The 20,479-nt window shown below is 40.0% G+C and overlaps 2 protein-coding genes and 1 long non-coding RNA gene across 5 annotated transcripts in view; 2 read left to right on the forward strand and 1 right to left on the reverse strand.

Annotated features, from left to right (window-relative positions):
• si:dkey-91i10.2 (uncharacterized protein LOC555224 homolog) overlaps positions 1 to 7,272 on the forward strand; it is a 34,226-nt gene extending 26,954 nt beyond the window's left edge. For all 3 annotated transcript variants that reach the window (XM_057852326.1, XM_057852325.1, XM_057852327.1), the window contains one exon: positions 967 to 7,272. In XM_057852326.1, the coding sequence (XP_057708309.1) occupies positions 967 to 1,753 (787 nt within the window). In that variant the 3' untranslated portion in view covers positions 1,754 to 7,272. The remainder of the gene's footprint in view (positions 1 to 966) is intronic.
• Positions 5,864 to 19,610, reverse strand: tsn (translin). Its single transcript, XM_057852328.1, has 6 exons — positions 19,143 to 19,610; positions 18,921 to 19,014; positions 18,751 to 18,847; positions 10,136 to 10,251; positions 9,956 to 10,035; positions 5,864 to 6,904 (listed from the first exon to the last, which is right to left on the reverse strand). Exons 1-6 carry the CDS (start codon positions 19,206 to 19,208, stop codon positions 6,680 to 6,682), a joined length of 678 nt encoding a protein of 225 aa, XP_057708311.1. The 5' UTR covers positions 19,209 to 19,610; the 3' UTR covers positions 5,864 to 6,679.
• Positions 19,555 to 20,322, forward strand: LOC130926961 (uncharacterized). Its single transcript, XR_009066318.1, has 2 exons — positions 19,555 to 19,917; positions 20,040 to 20,322. It is a non-coding gene; the product is annotated as an uncharacterized LOC130926961 (long non-coding RNA).
• Positions 20,323 to 20,479: the final 157 nt, after the last annotated feature.

Genomic DNA, 20,479 nt, shown 5'->3' on the forward strand with positions numbered 1-20,479 from the left:
GTGTATTTTCATAAACTCAGATTTTCTAAAAGTTGCTTCTTCACATTTGTTGACATTTTTAGATGAAGTCAGTTTTAGGCGATTTTTTAAAATAATCTTGATTAATCCTTTAGAATGGGTCAAGTTTTTGTTTAAATGTCAAGCCAGTTTTTTTGGCTGTTATTTCTTTAGTGACTATTTTTACCGATTTTATAAATTCAGATTTTTTTTTAATCAATTTGTTCTGAAATACGTCTTGACATTTTTAGATGAAGTCATTTTTTGGTCTTTTTTTAGTCACTTTTATTATTTTGCTTTTTTTATTGGTTCTTTTTAATAATTTTAAAAGTAGCATTTTTTTGTCATTTTGTTGGAAATATTGAAATGTTTAGATTAGGTCTGATTTGTTTTGATTGATTTTATTTTCTTAATTTTTTAATAGAATGTGAATAGTAAAACAAAAAATTATTGTACATTATTTATATACAGTAATTACATTTAGAAATCTTAGATATATAAAAAAAATTTGAAATTCTAAAAAATACAACTACAATCTTATTTAATAAAAGGTCAAATTTGAAAAAAAAAATCATTTTTATATATTTAGAATTTATATCAATTTAATAATTGTTATCACTAATACCCAGATTTTCTGGTCACATTTTTATGTCAATCCTTTTATATGACATTTTAAGATGATTTATTATTTGAAAAGGAAAAGATTCATAATCTGAATTTAAAATTTAACAAGAAGTTACAGTTTGGGGTGGGGGGGAGGACTTTGGTTATTCAAAAATTAAATATAAAAATCTGACCGAAGATTGGGGGCTTTGGTCATTCAAAAATTAAATCTAAAAATCTACCCAAGATTGGGGGTTTAAGTCAAATTTAGTACCAGATTTGTACCCCACGAAAAGTTATTTATAATACACAAACAGTACTTTTTTGTCTAAAAGCAACATTTGATAAGCTGAGCTGCTGTTCCAGGATCTTCCTGGACGTGTCCCAGAACGACAACACTGCCCTGCGCCGCATGAACCTGCGCTCGTTTCTCATGGCGCCTTTGCAGCGTGTCACCAAGTATCCGCTGCTCCTCAGCCGCCTGCTCAAAGTCACCCCTGAGAAGCACCCCGAATTCGGGCGTCTCCGCGAAGCCAAGAGCCGCGTGGAGGCCCATCTGGAGCATATCAACACTAAGACCAAACAGCAGGATGGCAACGGCGTGGCCTCCTGGTCCCTGCGGTCTTTCCGCCGCGACAGCCGCAAGAGCCGGGAGCCGGTGGACGCCGAAATGCGCGAGGCCTCCATCAAAACGCTGGGCTGGACCCGGGAGGACGCCCGCTTCGTTATGGAGGGCCCTCTGCAGCTCTCCCAGCCGGCTGACGGACAGTGGGTCAAGAAGGGGAGCAAGGCTCTCAAGTTCCAAAACGTCCAGAGTCTCCTCGTGGTCAGGACGCAGCCGTGCCAAGCAGGAGAAAGCGTCCAAGACGGAGTTTTGGTCCTCATCAAGGACAAGAGCGGCGGAAAGTTCACCGTCATGCGCGAACCCATCCGCCTGGCCAACTGTGTGGTGTCCATGGACCCTGAATGCCAGGACACCTTCGAGGTTCTGGACATCCGCCGTGAGGCCTTTGTCTTCCGGGCGGCCGACAAGTCCAGAACGCACAACTGGTTCAATCAGATGAAAAGGTACGCTCGCGACTTGGGTGCCTGGCGCAAGAGACGCAACGCTTTACCCAACATCATGATTAACACTGCTCAGAGTCGGTCCTGAGAGATGCCATCCCGAGGCCTTTCCTGCCCAAAGTAGACTCAAAAACTGAAATGTGATGCCGAAACGACCCCGCCCCCCCCCCCAAAAAAGCCTCACCTTGAACCCTTGGACTAAAAACAAAGGGAAGAGCAAATGACGTTTTGTTTACAAAGCTACGGGTGTACCAAGTTTTACAGCCACAATGAAAAGACTAAAATACACTGCGAATATTGTAGGATTGGGAAGACAAAATAGCCCGAATCATGAGATTAAATCCATTGGGGGGGAAAAAAGTATAAATTAGTCCAGAAAAAGATGTTTTTTGATGATTTAACTTTTGTAAATAATTCAGAATGAAAATACATCGACTTTTACAGTTTTTTCTACACTAGATTTTGTTTCAGATTAAAAGAATTGTTTTAATATATTTTCTCATCTAAAATGAAACCATCAGATTTGATCATTATTACTTTTTGGGACTATTTATTCATATACAGTATATCCAGATTTATGTGATTTTTACCCCCCACCACCCCCACCCAAAATATAAATTCAACGTTCTTTTAAATAATCACTTTTTTCCAAAAACTAAATAATGGCAGTGGAAGACTCATACAACTGTACATACATACAGTGCAGCGAATAATACACACACAATACAGCTGTACATACATACAGGGCAGCAAATAATACACATACTAGGCATGTGCCAGTATGAGATTGTGACAGTATAATAGCCTTAAGCCAAAATACCGCGGTTTCACTGTATAGGAATTATAGCTCTATAATGTGTTAAGATGTATGGGTTTAAAAATAAAAAAACTGGACTTTTCACAACATATTTGTAAATTGGAACATGAATATGATGTTAACCTAAACAACATGAAATGCCTTATTTCAAATAAAACTGAAATACACTTATCGACTAAACCCACAGCCACAGCTCAAGCTGCTCAACGAACACGAGAAAAAAAAACAAAAAAAACCTGGACTAAAAAATATACTGTGTGATCAAACTGATTTTATGTAAAACACATACCTTGGCATGCTAACTAGCTACGTTATCTGCCTCGTTAACAAGCTTACGTGGTACGGTCTGTGTTTTACCATCGCGAGACACACTAAACACGCTGGAGGAAAACCATGACCGGTGTTGTTAATCATACTATAAAAAATTAATTAGTTACAAATTACTTCTCCCAAAAAATTGAGTTAGTAACTCAGTTACCTGACTGTAAGAGTAATTAGTTACTTGGCAAAGTAATTGGTGTTACTTTTCATGTTTTTTTTCCCATTCAAAAAAAACCAAAAAAACATAGGTCACACTATGTGAAGTTCAAAGGGTTTTTGGGACAATTCGCCTTAACCCAATTCTTTACCCTGACCTTAACTAGACACAGGGATATTGTGGATATTGCGACAACTAGATAGTAACCTTTGCTATGTTTGGAAGTCATTTAATGTTGTAAATCAACCGTTAAGGTTGTTAAAATTGCACCCGTTATTGCATTAGTTCTCTTGTCTACTTTTGACATGTGAAAGTTTTAAAACTCTTTCATCATTTAAAGATAGATTCAAGTCAAGATTTTGCTGATTTAGGAGCATTTTAGATATAAAGTTACTTAGGTTCGTTTGGAAGGTTCTCTACAACAGAGCCTTCCTGAGAAGTCTACTGCTTTAAGATGGCGGCTGTTTACTAACGCCAGCGAGTGTATCATTTCGTATCTACTCTTCTATACATTTGCTGATGCTGCAGAGTGTCATTTCACATCTAGTTCCAAATATATGTGATATCTAGCGTGGTATCATGTGGGTGTAGTTTGTAGGCTGTCGGCGACAGGTATTATTGGGGCCACCTAGCCTTGCATCGCGTTTGTAACTGTGTCACAACTCTTCTCATTGAACCAACGTAGTAACGCATAGTAACGCACGCATTTACATCCTCAGTAATGGTGTTGCGAGTTAAGTAATTAGATTACTTACTACTGAAAAAATATATATATATACCGTTAGTAACGCTGTTGTAAAAAAAGCTAAGACCATTCTACTGTATGGCAGAAAATTTTTGTGGTTTTGAAAATGACGTTTTCATACCACGGTAAACCTTGAAACCAGTGACTGGCACATGCCTAACACACACATACACTAAAAGAATCTTAAGTTTTGTATTAACCCCGACTTGTCATTTTAGCCAATTTTCTAAAGCAAAGAAATCTGACTTATATCTGAAAATTTTTCTGGAAACATGAAGTTTTCCGATGTTAATACCTGACGAAAAACTACAATTTGTAATCAATTGCAATTTCAGTCTGGTAATAAAAAATGTATTTTTCTTTTCAGTGCGGCTGTAAAACTGCTTGACAAGTCACTAAAATGTGCAGCTTTTGAAAATAATCAAAAACTTGGGACGACCAAAAAAATCGTGCGTCAGCCATGATTGTGAAGACTTTGTTTTTCTGTCTGTTGAAGAAAAATGTGACGAAAAGGTTTGTGCTCGATGCATTTTTGTGTCCCCCTTGTCCTCTTACCGTGTGTATGGCGCCACCTAGTGCACTGCGGCGCACAAGTTCACTGCCACAGACACGTAATCTCCCCTTTACAGCAATAACCGGTGAAACGAGTCGACACTTTCTGTCCACGCATTATTAGGAATCCCATTTTTTCCTTCCCCCACAATAGGCGAGCTATGTTGTGCCAATAAAAGACCCTTTCACATCAGTGTATCAGAATCGTAACAGTAGACCTTAACTGCTTATTCCTTGACAATCGCACCATGTTTTCACTGATCAACTCAGCTTCAGTTCCAGTCACAAGCAAGGGTCTCAATTGTAGCATAACTTCTACCCCCCTCCTATGTTCCCTTACATTTGATTAGCAAGTCTACACCCTGTGACAAAAATTATGGAATTGCCAGTTTTGGGGCATTTCTTGTTAACCAATTGACTGCCAATAACGTCACTAGACGCCCAATCCGTTTCGACTAGAAGGGACGAATGATCATCACAGTGAGGGCTATCCTTCTCTTACAGATCTATTAAGACATCGGATACGCCACCCCAGCACAGAATAGGCCTAGTTCAAATGACACGGGCAAAGTTCTGTTCAGTGTCACGTTCAGAGTTCTGTTTAAAATGTTCAAAAGTTTGTTCAACACATTCACCCTTGCTCTTCATTCTTTCAAGCTTTATTAAGCATAGACAAACATTTTGGTAGCCACACGCAGTCGTGCAGATGAGTGTGAGTTGACGTGCCTTTTTTATTCATTCGGAGTTTAACAATTAGAGCCGTCAACTTTATGTAAGGTAAGGCAAGGCATGTAGTCCATGCTGGGCAGAACGGCAGAGTGGTGGATCGAGCCACAATCATCACTTTTTAAAGGGGTATTTCGTGCAAGGGCGTAGATTTGGTCTCAATATTGGTAGGGACGATATTACCATAATCCACATAATGCAAACAATGATCCAAATAAGGGACAACTAGCTTAACTTCGTTGTTCCTTGTGGAGGCCGGCCTGACTGCAGTAGTTTTTACGGTTGGCAGGTTTAATGTTATGCTAACTCTGATGCAGGTCGGACTTTCAGTAGCCAAATTAGTAGTGTTTCCCCTACCTCCACTACAATGCAAAATAACGGAACGAAAAGATGGAGATAAATCACAACGTGGACTTGCATAAAAGTGGACGGCATTCGACAGCTTCTAGATATTTATAAATGTTTCAATTGTTTATGGAACCCATTTAGTGATTCCACCAACCCCCCGTTTGGTCTTTAAAAAAACATTAGTGATTACCAATCTTTTTTTTTTTTTTTTGCATATATTTCCTATAGTATTTCCAAATGCCAGTAGCTGTTTAAAATGAGTTATTGCAATTCTATTATCTGCTTATCTTTTTCATAATTCAACACGTAGGTAAACACTCTCCAAGAATGGTGATTTAATCATTTTTGCCAGGGGTTGTGTATAAAAAGCCGGTTTAGGTGGCCAGTGTGAAAGGGACTTTTATGCAGTGGACATGTACCCAGTTATGGTTTGAGCCCGCGTGCCTTGGCTCTCGTTTCAGCCTTCGGACAAGACTTAAAACTGTCTTCCCATCGCCTCTGTTCGCCCCTCCAGGCAATACCAGTCACGTCGTCAGCGGCGAGAGCTTTATTTCGTTGAAAGCACTTTATCCAGCGACTAGAACGGACATCAAAGCGGAATATTTCCATGCTGTTCGTGTAGCGGATCACTGTGTACACCAACATGACTGTGCTTTTTTTTGGCTGTATTATTTTTATCCACTTGTAAAATATTGTCAAGCGTATTAAAATATTTCAAACAGACTTTTTTTTTTTAATCAAGACTACTATGGCTTCAAAGGTTGTGTATACAAATATATTTACATTTTGCACAATGCATGATACAAAAGGCAACAAATGATTTCTGGAAAATCAAACGGAAAAAATACACAGTGCAAAAATATAACACGAGGTCCACTTCAGCGTATTAGGGTCACACAGAAAAAAAATTGAGGAGCAAAACCATAATTAATTCGTATTTCAACATTACGAAGGCTGGCAGCAAAACAACAGTCGCTCATTCGCAGCCAGCCCTACCAGTTCAAATGGATTGGATCTCTACTAGTAATTTAAATACAGCAGGAGGAGGAAGTTGGGGGGAAAAAAAAAAAAATCATAGTTTTTACCTCACTTTTTACCTTCACCAAAAAAACAAATGTGGCTTTTTTTCAACCCTAACTTTCAAGTGTGTCCCTAATACTGCTTAGTACTATCTTACTAAAAACTTGCTCAACAGACCAACAAAACCTTCAGAGGGTGCCAAACCACACCAACATGACAACGGACGCTTTTCAAGTAGCCCATATGTGCTGCTTCACCGTATCTAGAGTGAAAGGGGCTAACATTCACACACCCCTCAATCAGAACCGGCTTTTGGGACTTCCTGTCACTACTGGTCGCTCTTGGCATCTTTGGCGAGTCCGCGAATGGAGAGGTCGTAGACCACCTCCTCGATCTTCTTGACGTCGTACTTGAGGCCGTCATAGCGTTTGCGAAGGGGGTCGTTCTTGAGGTTGAGCAAACGGAAGCCTGAGTCCAACTCGTTGATGAAGTTGGAGATGCGCAGCGGGCGCTTGTAGTCGCCCGCCGTCACGCTGTTGACTGCCAAGCGTGACTTAGTGGGAGGCAGCGTAAAAAGGGTGACCCCCACAGGGACAGACAACATAAGGCACACAAAAGTTTTTGTTCAGATTAGTGATTGCCAGCGAGGTACGAATATTGTTAGTATGGGGCCTCCCTCTAGTGGAAGACCAAAAAAACATAAGTACAGTTGAGTTGCATGCCACTTTTTTAAACTATACAGTATTTGCGTCAAATCCGTCAGATTCTATTCAAAAACATGTTTGCATATTATGTATGACCTTTTCCTTTGTTACTTTATTTTTTTGTGAATTATCTTTTTCTTCTCCCCAATAAAAAAAAATAATCATTTGATTTATGGAGCGCTTTTCGGGACACTCAGGCGCTTTAGATTGCATTATTCTTTCATACCACACTATATGGTGGTAAGCTACTAATGTAGCTACAGCTGCCCTGGGGCAGCCTGACAGAAGCGAGGCAGCTAATTTGCGCCACCACGATCAACCACTCATTCTCACATTACCTTGACACAATATGTGTAAATAATACAATACTGACCCAAATGACAATGTTTAGGCCTATCTTAGGCTAGGTTCCTACTACAGGTCTTAATGAACAAATCCGATTTTTTGTCATATCTTTTTTTTTTCGTGTGCCCCTTCAGACTGCCTTTGTCCATTGAGACCATTCAAGTATTATGCAAGAGCACTAATTCGCAGTCTGATACGCACTGAGCAAGAAGACCCGCATGCGCAAGAGCATCAAAACAAATGACCACACATGCTGGCTGTCATCCCTCATTCCAGGGATATCTTATTTTGCTTTTTAAAAAGAGGACACAAATAACAGACATAAATAATCCTCGTTTAGGCTTATATTCAAAGTTTATATGGATCGATAGCATGCACGCCACTGTTTGTGCATGTCATACACCCATACGGGCAGGGCAGTTTGCCCCGACTCTCGGCCGTGTAAACATTGTTGAAATATTGCTCATATAGAGCAGAGAGAAAACCGATCATTCTCAGGTTTATCCTCTACCCATTTTTATTTTTTTTATGACTGTTGTCAAGCCCGGCCCTTCCCCAAAAGCTGTGTTCAATGCAAGCTAGGCGCAAATAACGCACAGCTGCACCGCTACCTTAGCGTCTCTATCGCTCTTTGATGACATAATTGATGCATGAATTCCGATTTGGGAGACTTGACAGTACAGACCGCCGCTACATTCTGGAAAAATGTGGCCCAGATCAGATTTGAACCACATACGAAAGTGACCCAGATCAGATTTGAAATAGTCCAGTTCTGTGAGACTTGTCACGTTCAGACCGTCAAGTTAATGCCTCACTCGAGTCGGAAAAACATGAAAAAATCGGATTCATGCAATAAGACCTGTAGTATGAACGTAGCCTTATATTTCAGTAGGGCTGTCCCAAACAACTAATTTTCTCCCAATTAGTCAGCAGACTATTTTTACGATTAGTCGACTAATCTAATATATATATATATATATTTTTTTACTAATGTAGCAATGAAATTTTTGTTGACGCTTATGAATTCACAAAAACATTTTGGAACACTTAATTATTTAATAAAGCACAAATAAACACGTAAACAACAATAATAAATCACAAATAAACAATGAGTTCAAATGCTGATAGCATTAACTAGTGCAAAAGAATGAAATGTGAAGAGATTCAGAACATTGACTTCACCTTTCCAACCTGATTAAATTCTTTAAAAAATACCTAGCATTAATATTATATGCCAATCAGATTTTTCATAAAGGGTGTCATTTTAAAGGTATTATTAGGGTAGAATTTGAATTCTGAAATGTGTGATTAACTCCAGAAATCGTTATTTATATGACGAACATGAAATGATTTTATTTTGAGCTGTTCACCGGAAGTATGTTCGCTAAACCACTAACTTAAGCTTCACACTCTGCAAAAAATAAAAGCAATTTTTGTCATTGCATGTGGTGTTAGTATTGCATGTGGTGTAAGTAATAGATTTTTTAAAAATTATTTTGTTTGCAAATGCTGTTAACCAGCGATTTTTCATGTTTGAAGTGTAACCTTTTAACCGCAAGTTTGCATTTTGGAGAAGACTGCCAATGTCTTATAACAGGCTAAAGTAGGTTGTCTTTTTTCACCCTCTTCACCTCAAAGTAGCAATGCTAACGTTTAGTTTTTAAAATAAATGTGTTTTCTTATTTTGTACGTCTGAACTTTAATTCTACAGCGTGTTGATGAGAGAAAGGAACTGGAGTCTCATATGCCATCAGCACGCACACACAAATGTATGCACACACGCACGCGGCGATAAAACGCAGCCGTGAAAATGACCGCCGTCATTTTTTATTTACCGTGCGATAAATGGATTCATTGCATATCGCGACAGGCTTAGCAATTTCAATAAAGCGTCATAAACAGACATTCTGAACTTTCAAATATATATATATATATTTTTTTTTTTAACGCTTCGTTAACCGTCGACAGGATGTTGTGCTCGTCGACGGATTTATGTCATCGCTGACGTCGACTGTGTCGACTAGTCGGGACAGGTCTAGATTTCAGTTCTCATAAAATTGTACATTAGTCTGGTAAACCTGTTCAGGGAATAATGTCAAAAAAACTAAACCCATTTGTCTCTTGGTGCGATTTTTTTTTTTATGTATTTCTTCAGGTACTCTAGTTTTGGCATTAATAAAAGTTTTTTTTTTTAAATGAATATTACGACCACACACATAACTAAATTTTATGTCTGTTATTATGATCCCATTTAGAAGGCTACATAACTTTTTAGGTGAGACTGGGCGTTTTGTTTGACAACCATTGGTGCGGAGTAATATTTTTCCATTTCTCATGCAGTACATTTAATTTATAGGTGGATATAGGTTAATTATACAAAATTGGAATTAAAACTAATCAAAAAATATTATGCAAATGTTTTCTACAAATTCAGATAGGATTTAGTGTTTTCTATTTGAGTCATATTAAACATAAGTCGATTTTAATTCAAAGGACTATCATAAACAAATGTACATGAGTCCTGAGTGTTGAAATAAAGCTTTCCATTGACTCACCAGCTCACTAGCCATGATTAGCAAACCTGCAAGGTAGTCTTCCACATCCAGATGGAAGCCTTGGTCGCGTACAACCTCAACTGAAACAGACACGCAATGAGGGTTTGTGCCATGACACCAAAAATATCACGTGGGTCCCTAAACACATGCACACAATGAGACACAGAAAGGTGTACCTACTGTCCAGAATATGCGCCACCTCCTCACGGGTCACGAGGGCCTCGCTCTCCAGGTAGACCACAAATGCCGCCAGGAAGACCAAACGCTGCAGGACGAAGCGCCAGTGCTCATGAAACCTGATGCAAACACCCCCCCCCCAAAATTTGCCTGTTTACATTGCATGATGTCTGATTTAACAGGGGGAAAATTGTTGCAATAACAAAATTTAACCTGACAATTAAAGATGCACGGATACAGATGCCAGTATTGGCAGGGGGGGCCGATCCGGCCCGAAGTGGTGGTATCGGTAAGTACCAAGAAAGAGGGCGCCGATACCATTTACTGGTCCAGTATTATAGCATTTGACCACAGCCTTTTTTTTCTCCTGACGCTCACTACACTCTCTGTTATGAGAAGACACGTGATCACATGCATGCCAAGCAGCTATCGCTATTGGCCTGCACCGGACCAATAAGAATGGGCCAATAGCCGCTCTTAACCAATCCCGGGGCAATGCAAACTACGAGAGGAAAATGTCGGCGGTCTGGAAATATTTCAATTTATAATCTCCGTCAAGTACAACGGCTGCAAGATTTGCGGCCTGAAAGCTTCGAGAGGTGGAGTTAAATCGGCCAGGTTCAATACCTCAAACCTGATAAAACATTTGAAGATGAAACTTGAATGAACACAGAGTTTGAGTGCTCCCAAGAGAAAGAGAGCTGGACCGGAGTAACAAACTATGGTCAGCTCACTTCGTCTACTTTACTTTTATAGTCTTTTACGGAAAGAAATGCTGTAGAATTTTGAGACTGGTTTCAAAAGTAGGGTTGCCACCTTTTAGAAATAGAAATAAGGGCCACCCCCCTCACGCTCAAAGCCGTACAGGCGACGAAAAAAAGGGACATCCCCAAAACTCCTAAAATGCATAGAAATGTATCTATTTACATATATTGTGTATTGGTTCAATACGGAACGCAACTTTTAATTCCTAATTCGGAAGTATTCCTTACTTCAAAGGACGGGGTGGTCAAGTTAGCAAAATAAGCTAAGCGGCTAAGTGTGTAGTCCAGTGAGGGAGCCTAATAGACAGGATGCTGTGGTAAATTATTATTACTTATAATTTCATGAAAGTAGCACTATTTGGCCTTTGAGAGCCAAAACTCGGGGTTTAAAAAAGTTTATTCATTATTCATTCATATTTTTACTTACTGTTGGGGCAAGTATTATACTTTTTTTCACAAATTTAGCACAATTTTGGCCTTTGACAGCCAAAGGTTTATTTAACTACTGTCACCCATACCCGGTATGCAATAAAAAATTCGACTGGATTCACTTTGTATATATTATATATACATTTAAAACAAAGTGGTATCTCTACCGACCGATACTGCACAGCCAGGTATCGGTATCGGGGCCAAAACAAAAAACAAAAAAATGGTATTGGTGCAACACCACTGACAATACATAACTTCACATTTTTATGATCTAATTATGTTTTTGTGTGAGCCTATAAATATAGCTTTGTAATGGTTGAATTATTAATTTAAATGGAACCATAGGATTTTTTTTAAGGTTGAATGTGTGTTAGTGGCCTAATGCAGCCTTGCAATGAGCAAACATAACATGAAAGTGTCACAATATTGCATAATTTGGGGAAAATATTGCATTTAACACATTGATTGGCAGTGGTTGACAAACCAGAGTTGCTTCAAATTAGCCGTTTTTACATTTACCCGACAGTAAGGTCGACATATTAGAATTTAAAACACTGAAATTCAGAAAGCCTTTCTACTGCTCTAACTGCTTTTTAAATAGAGTGATACCTCTACATCAGGGGTCGCACTAACCGAATATTTTCCGTCGTTGACCGATTTTTTAAAACGGTGACGGAAAAAACTGAAGTCCGTCTGTCATTTTGACCGGTTGCAATTCACACCCCAGACCACAGGGTAGCGAGTGAGCATATTAATTAGCTATTGTCTCTCTTGATGCATGACGTCGTGGCCTTACTCTGAAAAATGTCAAGGCAACTGAGTGTCCGAAGTTTCTTCAAAAAGCCCCAAAACGACGATGGTGTTGATAAAAGAGGTGAAAAAACAGGGACTGCACAAGCGGGCACGCAATTCAAGTCCATGCGCACCAGGAGGAAAGTGTGAGACGAGGTTCAGGCCACAGCAGGTGAACTGTCAATTTCATTGCTCCATATGCTACATATGGTAGGCTACCTACATACTGGGGCCACAGTCAGCTGTTTTTGTCACTGCGGAGAAAAAGTTACATATTCATCTGCTTGATGTGTGATGGCACGGTGTGGATTCTCTGTTAAGCTTGTTCGGACAGAATATTAATTTAAAATGAATGAAAATTAAATACTATTGAATATGTTGAAGCGGTATGCAATGTTAAGAGTCTTGTTAGCTGTAGGCGCACTATCCTATTCCCCTCACTATCCACTCGCGGGGGCCTGCGCTTGTCAGTGATGTTCCTTATTCTCGCTATATGATTATACAACTTTAACATTTGTTAATAATACGCTCTGTGTGTAGTATCATCCATTGCTTTTCCTTTTTAAATGGGCACTTATAAGCGAACGCAAGAAGTAACAACGGGAACATTTTTAAACAGGCATTTCACGGGAGAGCATTCCGACTCTTCGGCCAATCATATAGCGAGTGGATAGTGAGGGGACCGCGCGCGGCTCTTAAGTGTCTCTGTCACGTGACTGTCGTAGCCGGTAACGCGCTCGGCCAAATGGACACACAAGTACGGAAGGTGAATTATGTCAAACAAAGGGTCACCACAATTTCATTATCCTCATTTTAAAAATTTAAGTGACGGGTAAAAATAGATTATGACCGGATTTTTATGACGCTGTCAGTCAAAATGACGGACAACGAAAAAGTCTAGCGCAACCTCTGCTCTACATTCAAAGTTAATTCGTTCCAGGACCTTGTTTGTAAGTCGAAATGGTCGTATGTCTAGCAGGATTTTCCCATAGGAATACATTATAATTCTATTAATTCGTTCCACAGCCAAACAACCTACACTAAATCCTTAAAAAACACTGCTGGTACTATTAACGATGGCAATTACACATAGCAAAACAAATAAATTATAAATAAAAATCTAAATAATAATATAATAATTAGAGCTGGGAATCTCTGGGCACCTACCGATTCTATTACGATTACGATTCAGAGGCTCCGATTCGATTATAAAATGATTGTTGATGTACCCCCCCCCACACACACTTTTTTTTTTTTTAATGTTTTGTACATTAGTTCCAAAAGTGTTCAAAAATCCTCTCAGGCTAAACCAAAATACTATTTCAGTATCAAGTTAACATATAACAGTAAACAAATATACAAAAATAACAGTAAATAAAGGACCCCAGTCCCCATTCTGTATCAGCAGCTTTAAACTACATTCAATTAATTTAATGTTGTGAATCAACGTTTACAGTTGTTAAAATTGCTCCCGTTATTCCATAATTTCCCTTCTGTCTACTTTTGACATGGCAAAGTTTTAAAACTGTTTCATCATTTAAAGATAGATTCGAGACAAGATTTTGCCAATTTAGGAGTATTTTAGATAAAAAGTTAATTAGGTTTGTTACAACAGAGCCTTCTAGAGAAGTCTACTGCTTTTAGATGGCGGCTGTTTACCAACGCCGGCAAGTCTGTCATTTCGCATCTGTTCAATAATATATGTTCTAACAGCGCCGTCGTCTGTCATTTTGCATCAAGTTCAACATATAGACCCTACCCACCGACGTCACAAAACCACGTGCTCGCTGTATGGTTCCGCCCACTTGTCCGTCATTTTGTCTCTGTATTAGCATTGGTTTCAATTGATCGAGGAATTTAAAATGCATTTCATGGAAGACCCGGTGCTTTCTGATGCCGTAAACTCACTGGATGTGTTGCATAAAAGGCGTTATGTGGAAAAGCTCCGTTCAGCCTATTCTCACGAAAATTTGAAAAACTTCAAGAGCTTGGAGGCTTATAAATACTTCGTTGCTGGTTGGGTGAAACAGGTCCTCGTCCACGAAAATTCGGCAGGAATCTATCTTGTGCTTGGAAAGGTGAGTTACGAAATTTTCAATTCAAAATCTTTTGTTCTTGCTAACATCCACTGTCAAGTCTAATGTATTTCATGTCGTTTGTCAATGGAGTTAAGGCTTTTAATGTTTATATGGTTTAGCGATAGCACTCTCACTACATACATACGTGTATGTTGTCGGCGATTAGCCTAGCAATGATCTTAATTGTGGTTATTTGTCAGCCCAAAACCCTCTAAGTATATCTTAAATGCATCTTACCGGATATAAAATGGCTACTACATAGTCTGTGGTGATTTTTTGGTGCCCAGTTTTCACGTCGAATTGCAGCCGTCCATTTCGCTCTCCTCTTTGGATCCCTCGGAATACGGTAAAACTTCAAGTCTCTCCTTCCGTCTTCTCTGTTAGTGCAACCAACAGCCACACACGCCTTCACCATTTTGATTATTAATGTTAAGGAGCAGAAAAACACACCGGAAATAGGAGGAATGTACGTAGCCGTAACAGGTTAACACTATGTTTTGACGGACAATTGGGCGGTACCATTCAGGAGAGCGGAGTTGTGACGTCACGTGGGTAGGGTCTATACCTGTATATGATATCTACTTTAGCCGTATGTTTGTAGCAACTAGCAACTGGGCGTTGTTTGTAGCGGCTGTCGGCCGCAGTCAGGTATGATTTTTTTTTTTTTTTCATCTAGCGGCATGAGTTGAACATGAGATTTACTGTCGGTCCGTTCCTCATTGCATCCCAAAGAGCGCGTTGACTGTGTTTTACTTCCGTTTACACGGTATAATTCAATAATCGGAATTTGGATGTTTGTGAATCGTTCTCAAATCTTCCACGGCTGAATCGCGAATAATCTAAGAATCGGAAATTTCGCATGCCTCTAATAATAATAATTCCTGTAATAACGTAACGAATCGGGTTCTAATGTGGCGGATGTTTTTTGCTGTACCTGAACGCACCTCGCGGCTGACATGTCAGAGAGAGGAAGCAGAGGAGGTTGAGAGTTTCACTTTCAATGTTTCCTTGAGAACACCATCAACTTTTGTGTTGGATAAGTTGTGAAATAAATGATAAAAACCTGACAAAGCTGGCGATTTCTTTGGCGATGTTACCACAATAATAATTGTCACCTTAACTTATAAAGTCTGGCGAACGGTAGTCGGAGGACAGTGTAAAGGTATTGTTGAGCCAGTTCACGGATGCGCACCCCACACTCATATTTCTCTATAACTCACATCTTCATTTAGAAGGTAAGCGTCACCTTTTTGCTTGTTTCACCACCTGTAATAATTTTTTTGAAACCTGAGTTGATTTCTTACACAAGAAAATCCGCTATGCGTTCGTCTGCAGTGCTGTCATGTCGTCGTATTTCGAGCATGTCGTCGGATGTACAAAGAAATGGTGAGCCCAATTTTACATTTGATGTCGAAAAGCTCGTGTGTCGAAGCGATCGTATGTCGAGGTACCACTGTATAGACCCTACTCACGTGACGTCACAGCCACGCCCCCGCGCCATGTTGTCCATATACTCGTCAGGTTAATGCATTAGCGCTTCGTAAATTACTCCTATTATGGCGTGTTTTTCTGCTCGTTAACATTAATAATCAAAATGGTGAAGTCGTGTGTTGCGGTCGGTTGCAAAAACAGAGAAGATAGACGGAGAGACTTGAAGTTTTACCGTATTCCGAGAGACCCGGAGAGGAGACAGAGATTGACTGCTGCAATTCGACGAGAAAACTGGGCTCCAAACGACTACCACAGATTATGTAGTAGTCATTTTATATCTGGTAAGATGCATTTAATATATATTTAGAGGGTTTTGGGCTGACAACCACAATTAAGATCATTGCTAGGCTAATCGCCGACAACATACACTCAGACGTTGTGAATGAACTACCTGAAAATATATAATTATAAAGGGATAATCAGACAGTTGTCATACAATTAATTTACAATTTCACTATTGAGGTCAAAAGCCAAAAAATAAATTCAACTAGGGACAATCTGGAGTAGTGCTATCGCACTTCATATTAGTGACGGGATCTGTCGTTCACTTGAGTAAACGAATCCATTCCGGTTCGTTCAGTAAAACGATTCGTTCAAACGAATCGTTCAACGAATCGTTCGCCCCCCTCATCTCCCTCCCCACCCAAATGAATCGTTCGGTTAGTGAACGGGAAGTGACGTTGCCGAACGAATCACCAAAGACCGCTTCGCAGTATAACTGAACGGGAAGTGACATTGCTTGGTCCCTCCCTCTCTTGCACATTGACCACTCGTCGTAGTTTCAGAAATGAGTGACAGGCGATATCATTCTGCTCTCAGAGACAGCCTCGTCTCCCTCCCGCTGCTGCAAAAGCGAGGGAGGACTTCCGCGTCGTCTGTCCTAGTTCTATGGGCTCAAAGTCATGGCTCGTGCTTGCAATTCGAATTAGGACACGGTTAAACATTTTCCTTTTGAGGGGGAAGTCGGGGTTTGGGGTCGGGGGCGCACGGACTTTCTTTAGCATGATCTTGCTCACATATACAATGCTGCTGCTAACAGCCAACGCGGCATGCTTGCTGTCACGAAAATAAAAATAAATCGAAAGTTTAATTTCTAATTATGGAACGGCCAACACATCATATTAACCTCTCGCTCTGTTGTATTTTTGTTTTTTATTATTAAGATGATCGTTTTGAATTTTTGCACTGGTATTAATAAATAAAATAATCCGGTCAGCTCCCCTGTCGTCCCCGCATCTCAGATCGTCAAATGCTGACGAGAAATAATTGTTTGCTTTATGATTTCGCCTTTCTACTCTTATTAGTCTGTTAAGAAAAATGTAGACATATTGCGACATCTCCCGTGTCCGCGCGCTTTGTTTTTGGGGCGCTTGAGTAGCACATGATGGACGGATTGACATAATTTGTCAAACCAACCGACACCCTCTGACACGAAAAAAAAAAAAACACTCGGAAAAAATTGACATGTATATACAGTTTCATTGCAAATCAGTATTATGGTGATCATACTAAATATTATTTTTTTTCTGTGCACATATGAGGTACATATCGCTGCCATGAAGCCTCCATATAGTGACAGTTCTCTGCCCGCTTCACTGCCGTCACGCGACCGCAGCTCAGGTTTTGCTTGCCTCGTAGCTACGTGTGTTTTAAATTACTGTAAATTTGATAGTATATCGTCATAGGCACAGTCCCGAGTCTGTTGAGAAAAGTAGAACACTAAACCATGCTCGCTAGATTTGTGTGGTGTTTTTGTCTTTTTGAGCAGCATTTGATAGGCTCCACGTTAACAAATATGTGACAAAGTCGTTTCCTTTCATTTTATGACTCGTTCACCGCATAGTCATTACTGGAAAGTCAAGTTAGCAGCAAGCTAGGTCAGGAACCGGAGGACCGAATCACTGAACGGGAAGTGACAAAACTCAGTCTTTCCCCCCTGCCTGCACGCTGGCTGCTTATTGGCCACACGTGGAAATGAGTGACATACGCCATGATTCTGTTTCCGCTCCCTCCCCTGCCCGCGATGAGGCTGGCGTCTGATTGGTCGTGTGCGATGTCAGAAGACGCTGCCGCTTGCTCAACGCCCTCCCACGCAGCGAACAAGCGCCACCAACTTCATAGAACGAATCAGTGCAGATGGTGATTAGTTCGGTCTCGTTCACCCAAACAATTCGTTCAAAAAGAACGAATCGTTCGCGACCGATACAACACTACTTCATATTTATTACATATTATATATGTATGTAGTGAGAGTGCTATCGCTAAACCATATAAACATTAAAAGCCCTAGCTCCATTGACAAATGACATGAAATACATTAGACTTGACAGTGGATGTTAGCAAGAACAAAAGATTTTGAATTGAAAATTTCGTAACTCACCTTCCCGAGCACACGATAGATTCCTGCCGAATTTTCGTGGACGAGGACCTGTTTCACCCAACCAGCAACAAAGTATTTATAAGACTCCAAGCTCTTTTCAAACTTTCGTGAGAATAGGCTGATTTAGTGTGGACAAGATAGTTGTAAATATCAGGGTAGCTAGCAGATGTCAGGCAAAGACGGCGAAGACAGCGGGTCGAAAAACATCGATTTAGGCATCAAATATGGATCTGGCGAATGGATAAACTGAAGCTTTTCCACATAACGCCTTTTATGCAACGCATCCAATGAGTTTACAGCGTCAGATAACACCGGGGCTTCCATGAATTGCTCTATAACTTGCACGACTAATTGAAAACAATGAGAATAAGTCTAAAAAATACGGACAATAAGGCGGCCGGATACGGCGACACGTCATTTTGTGACGTAGGTGAGTAGGGTCTATACTAATACTGGCTGCCATTGACGGCGACAGACGTCCAATCCATTTAGACACTGTTAAAAGCAGTGATTAAGTTTATTGTCAAAGTTTTGTATTTAATTATAAAAATACTACTTTTTCATATCGTTTTTGCAATGTTCGAATTAAAACTATTTTTCTCAGAGCCAAAACTTTCATTTAATAAATGAATGTTGCCTTTACAGTGGGTTGATGTTTCAGTACAGTACTGTTATATCTACCTGTAGTATTGGTCCACAGGGAACTTTGTCTTCAAGTCAGCAATGTGCGTCCGGACTGTACCAAACAATTCTCTGGCCTTAGCACACTTTTCGGGGACTTTAGAGAAACAAAATAAAACGATAAATGAGTAATTATGGATTTTAATGATGATGATGATGGAGACACTCACTGTCTTTAAATCCAGACGGTTGGTGAACACTTTGGACCACCGTGAGGATTTCCCTGGCAGTCTGCTCAAGCGCCTGAACCACTTTGCGGATTTCCTACGAGAACCAAACGCAGCACAAATATTGAACGCAGCTAAACACACATAACACCTGACGGCGGCTAACCAGCTCTTACGTTTAGCTGCTAGCTAGCAGCGTAGCCACGACATGCTTTTATTTCTTACCTCTCGAATGTCCTGGTCGGCGCTTAAAAAACCTTGAATGTAGGAAAACATGGCGCTGACCAACATGATGGAAATACGTTGTTAACGGCAAACCCTCGACAAGCTTGTTGCTAAATTGCTTTAAATGGCGCTGTTTAAAACGCAAAAGAGTGCCCGCGAAACGTCAAGCCTGCGCATGCGCCGAGAAAGCGTTTTGAAGTATCGACACATGCCGCGGCATGTTATACGTCACATCCGTTTATGTCGCGACATATCAAATGCTGTATGTCACTCTCAGCATACAGTACATATATGAGACTAATTATCCCAACACCTGTTGAAATATAACATTTTAAGTTGTTTCAAAATGTATATTTTACTATACAGTAATAATGTTCTTTGTTGGCGTTTTATTTTTCCAAACTGAAAAATAGGGAATGGGACGTACTACGTCATTGTTTGGACCCGCCTCCATGCTGGCAATATAATTCACTTCCGGGCCGGCAGAGTCAATGCGGATTGTAACGTGTGATAGTGCTAAGCTAACTCTTTCGGTGTTTTAGAAAGAAAATATGGGTGCTTTATTGTTGCGTTACCGGGTGCAACAGCGTCTCCTACGACAAAAAAAGGGGTGAGGAAAAATGGACTCACTTTTCACCGTTTTCCTGCATGGAGGACCAAATATCAGATCACGAAGGTACGACGGATGGCTGGATTGCAGCGGTTCGTCGGAAAAGCATTTCTTATGATCATATTTCTGCTGGAATGAGAGTGTGTTCCTGTCATCTCTACTCTTGTAAGTTGAACGATTTATCCACTTTTGGTTTCAATACGTTTTTGTTTTTTTACACCGTTGTGTAAATCTGCCTCGGTAGCAATGCTCGCCTACTACGACTCCCCTACCTGTTGTGTTCCTAGGTAAACCTGCTGACAACACATCCCGATTGGTCACCATCTCTCTTCTTGGATCATTTGACAAAGAAAATTTGTTCAATGGAGTGGTTCCATTTGTCCTGTGTCGGACTCAAACAAGCCCCTGCAGCAGACGCCATCTGGGTCTGCCCTTCTCGTCGATGAACTGCGGGCTTTTAACTTGTGAAAATGCAAGAACTTTAATGCACATATTTATTCTGCCTGGCTATTTAACTATGGCCAGTGACGTTTTTTTTTTTTTTTTTTTTTTTTTAACCACTTTGACAAAGACACCTTTCATTGTAATGTTGAATTTATATATTCTATTATTATTTTTAAATTATAATATTCTTATTTGCACTTATGTAGACTTCAGACTGTCAATTCAAATAGTGTTGGAAAAGTTGCAATACCTAAAATAGAAATGCAAGAACTGTAAAGTACAT

Source organism: Corythoichthys intestinalis, chromosome 12, assembly GCF_030265065.1.
Source record: "Corythoichthys intestinalis isolate RoL2023-P3 chromosome 12, ASM3026506v1, whole genome shotgun sequence".
NCBI classification, from domain to species: domain Eukaryota; kingdom Metazoa; phylum Chordata; class Actinopteri; order Syngnathiformes; family Syngnathidae; genus Corythoichthys; species Corythoichthys intestinalis.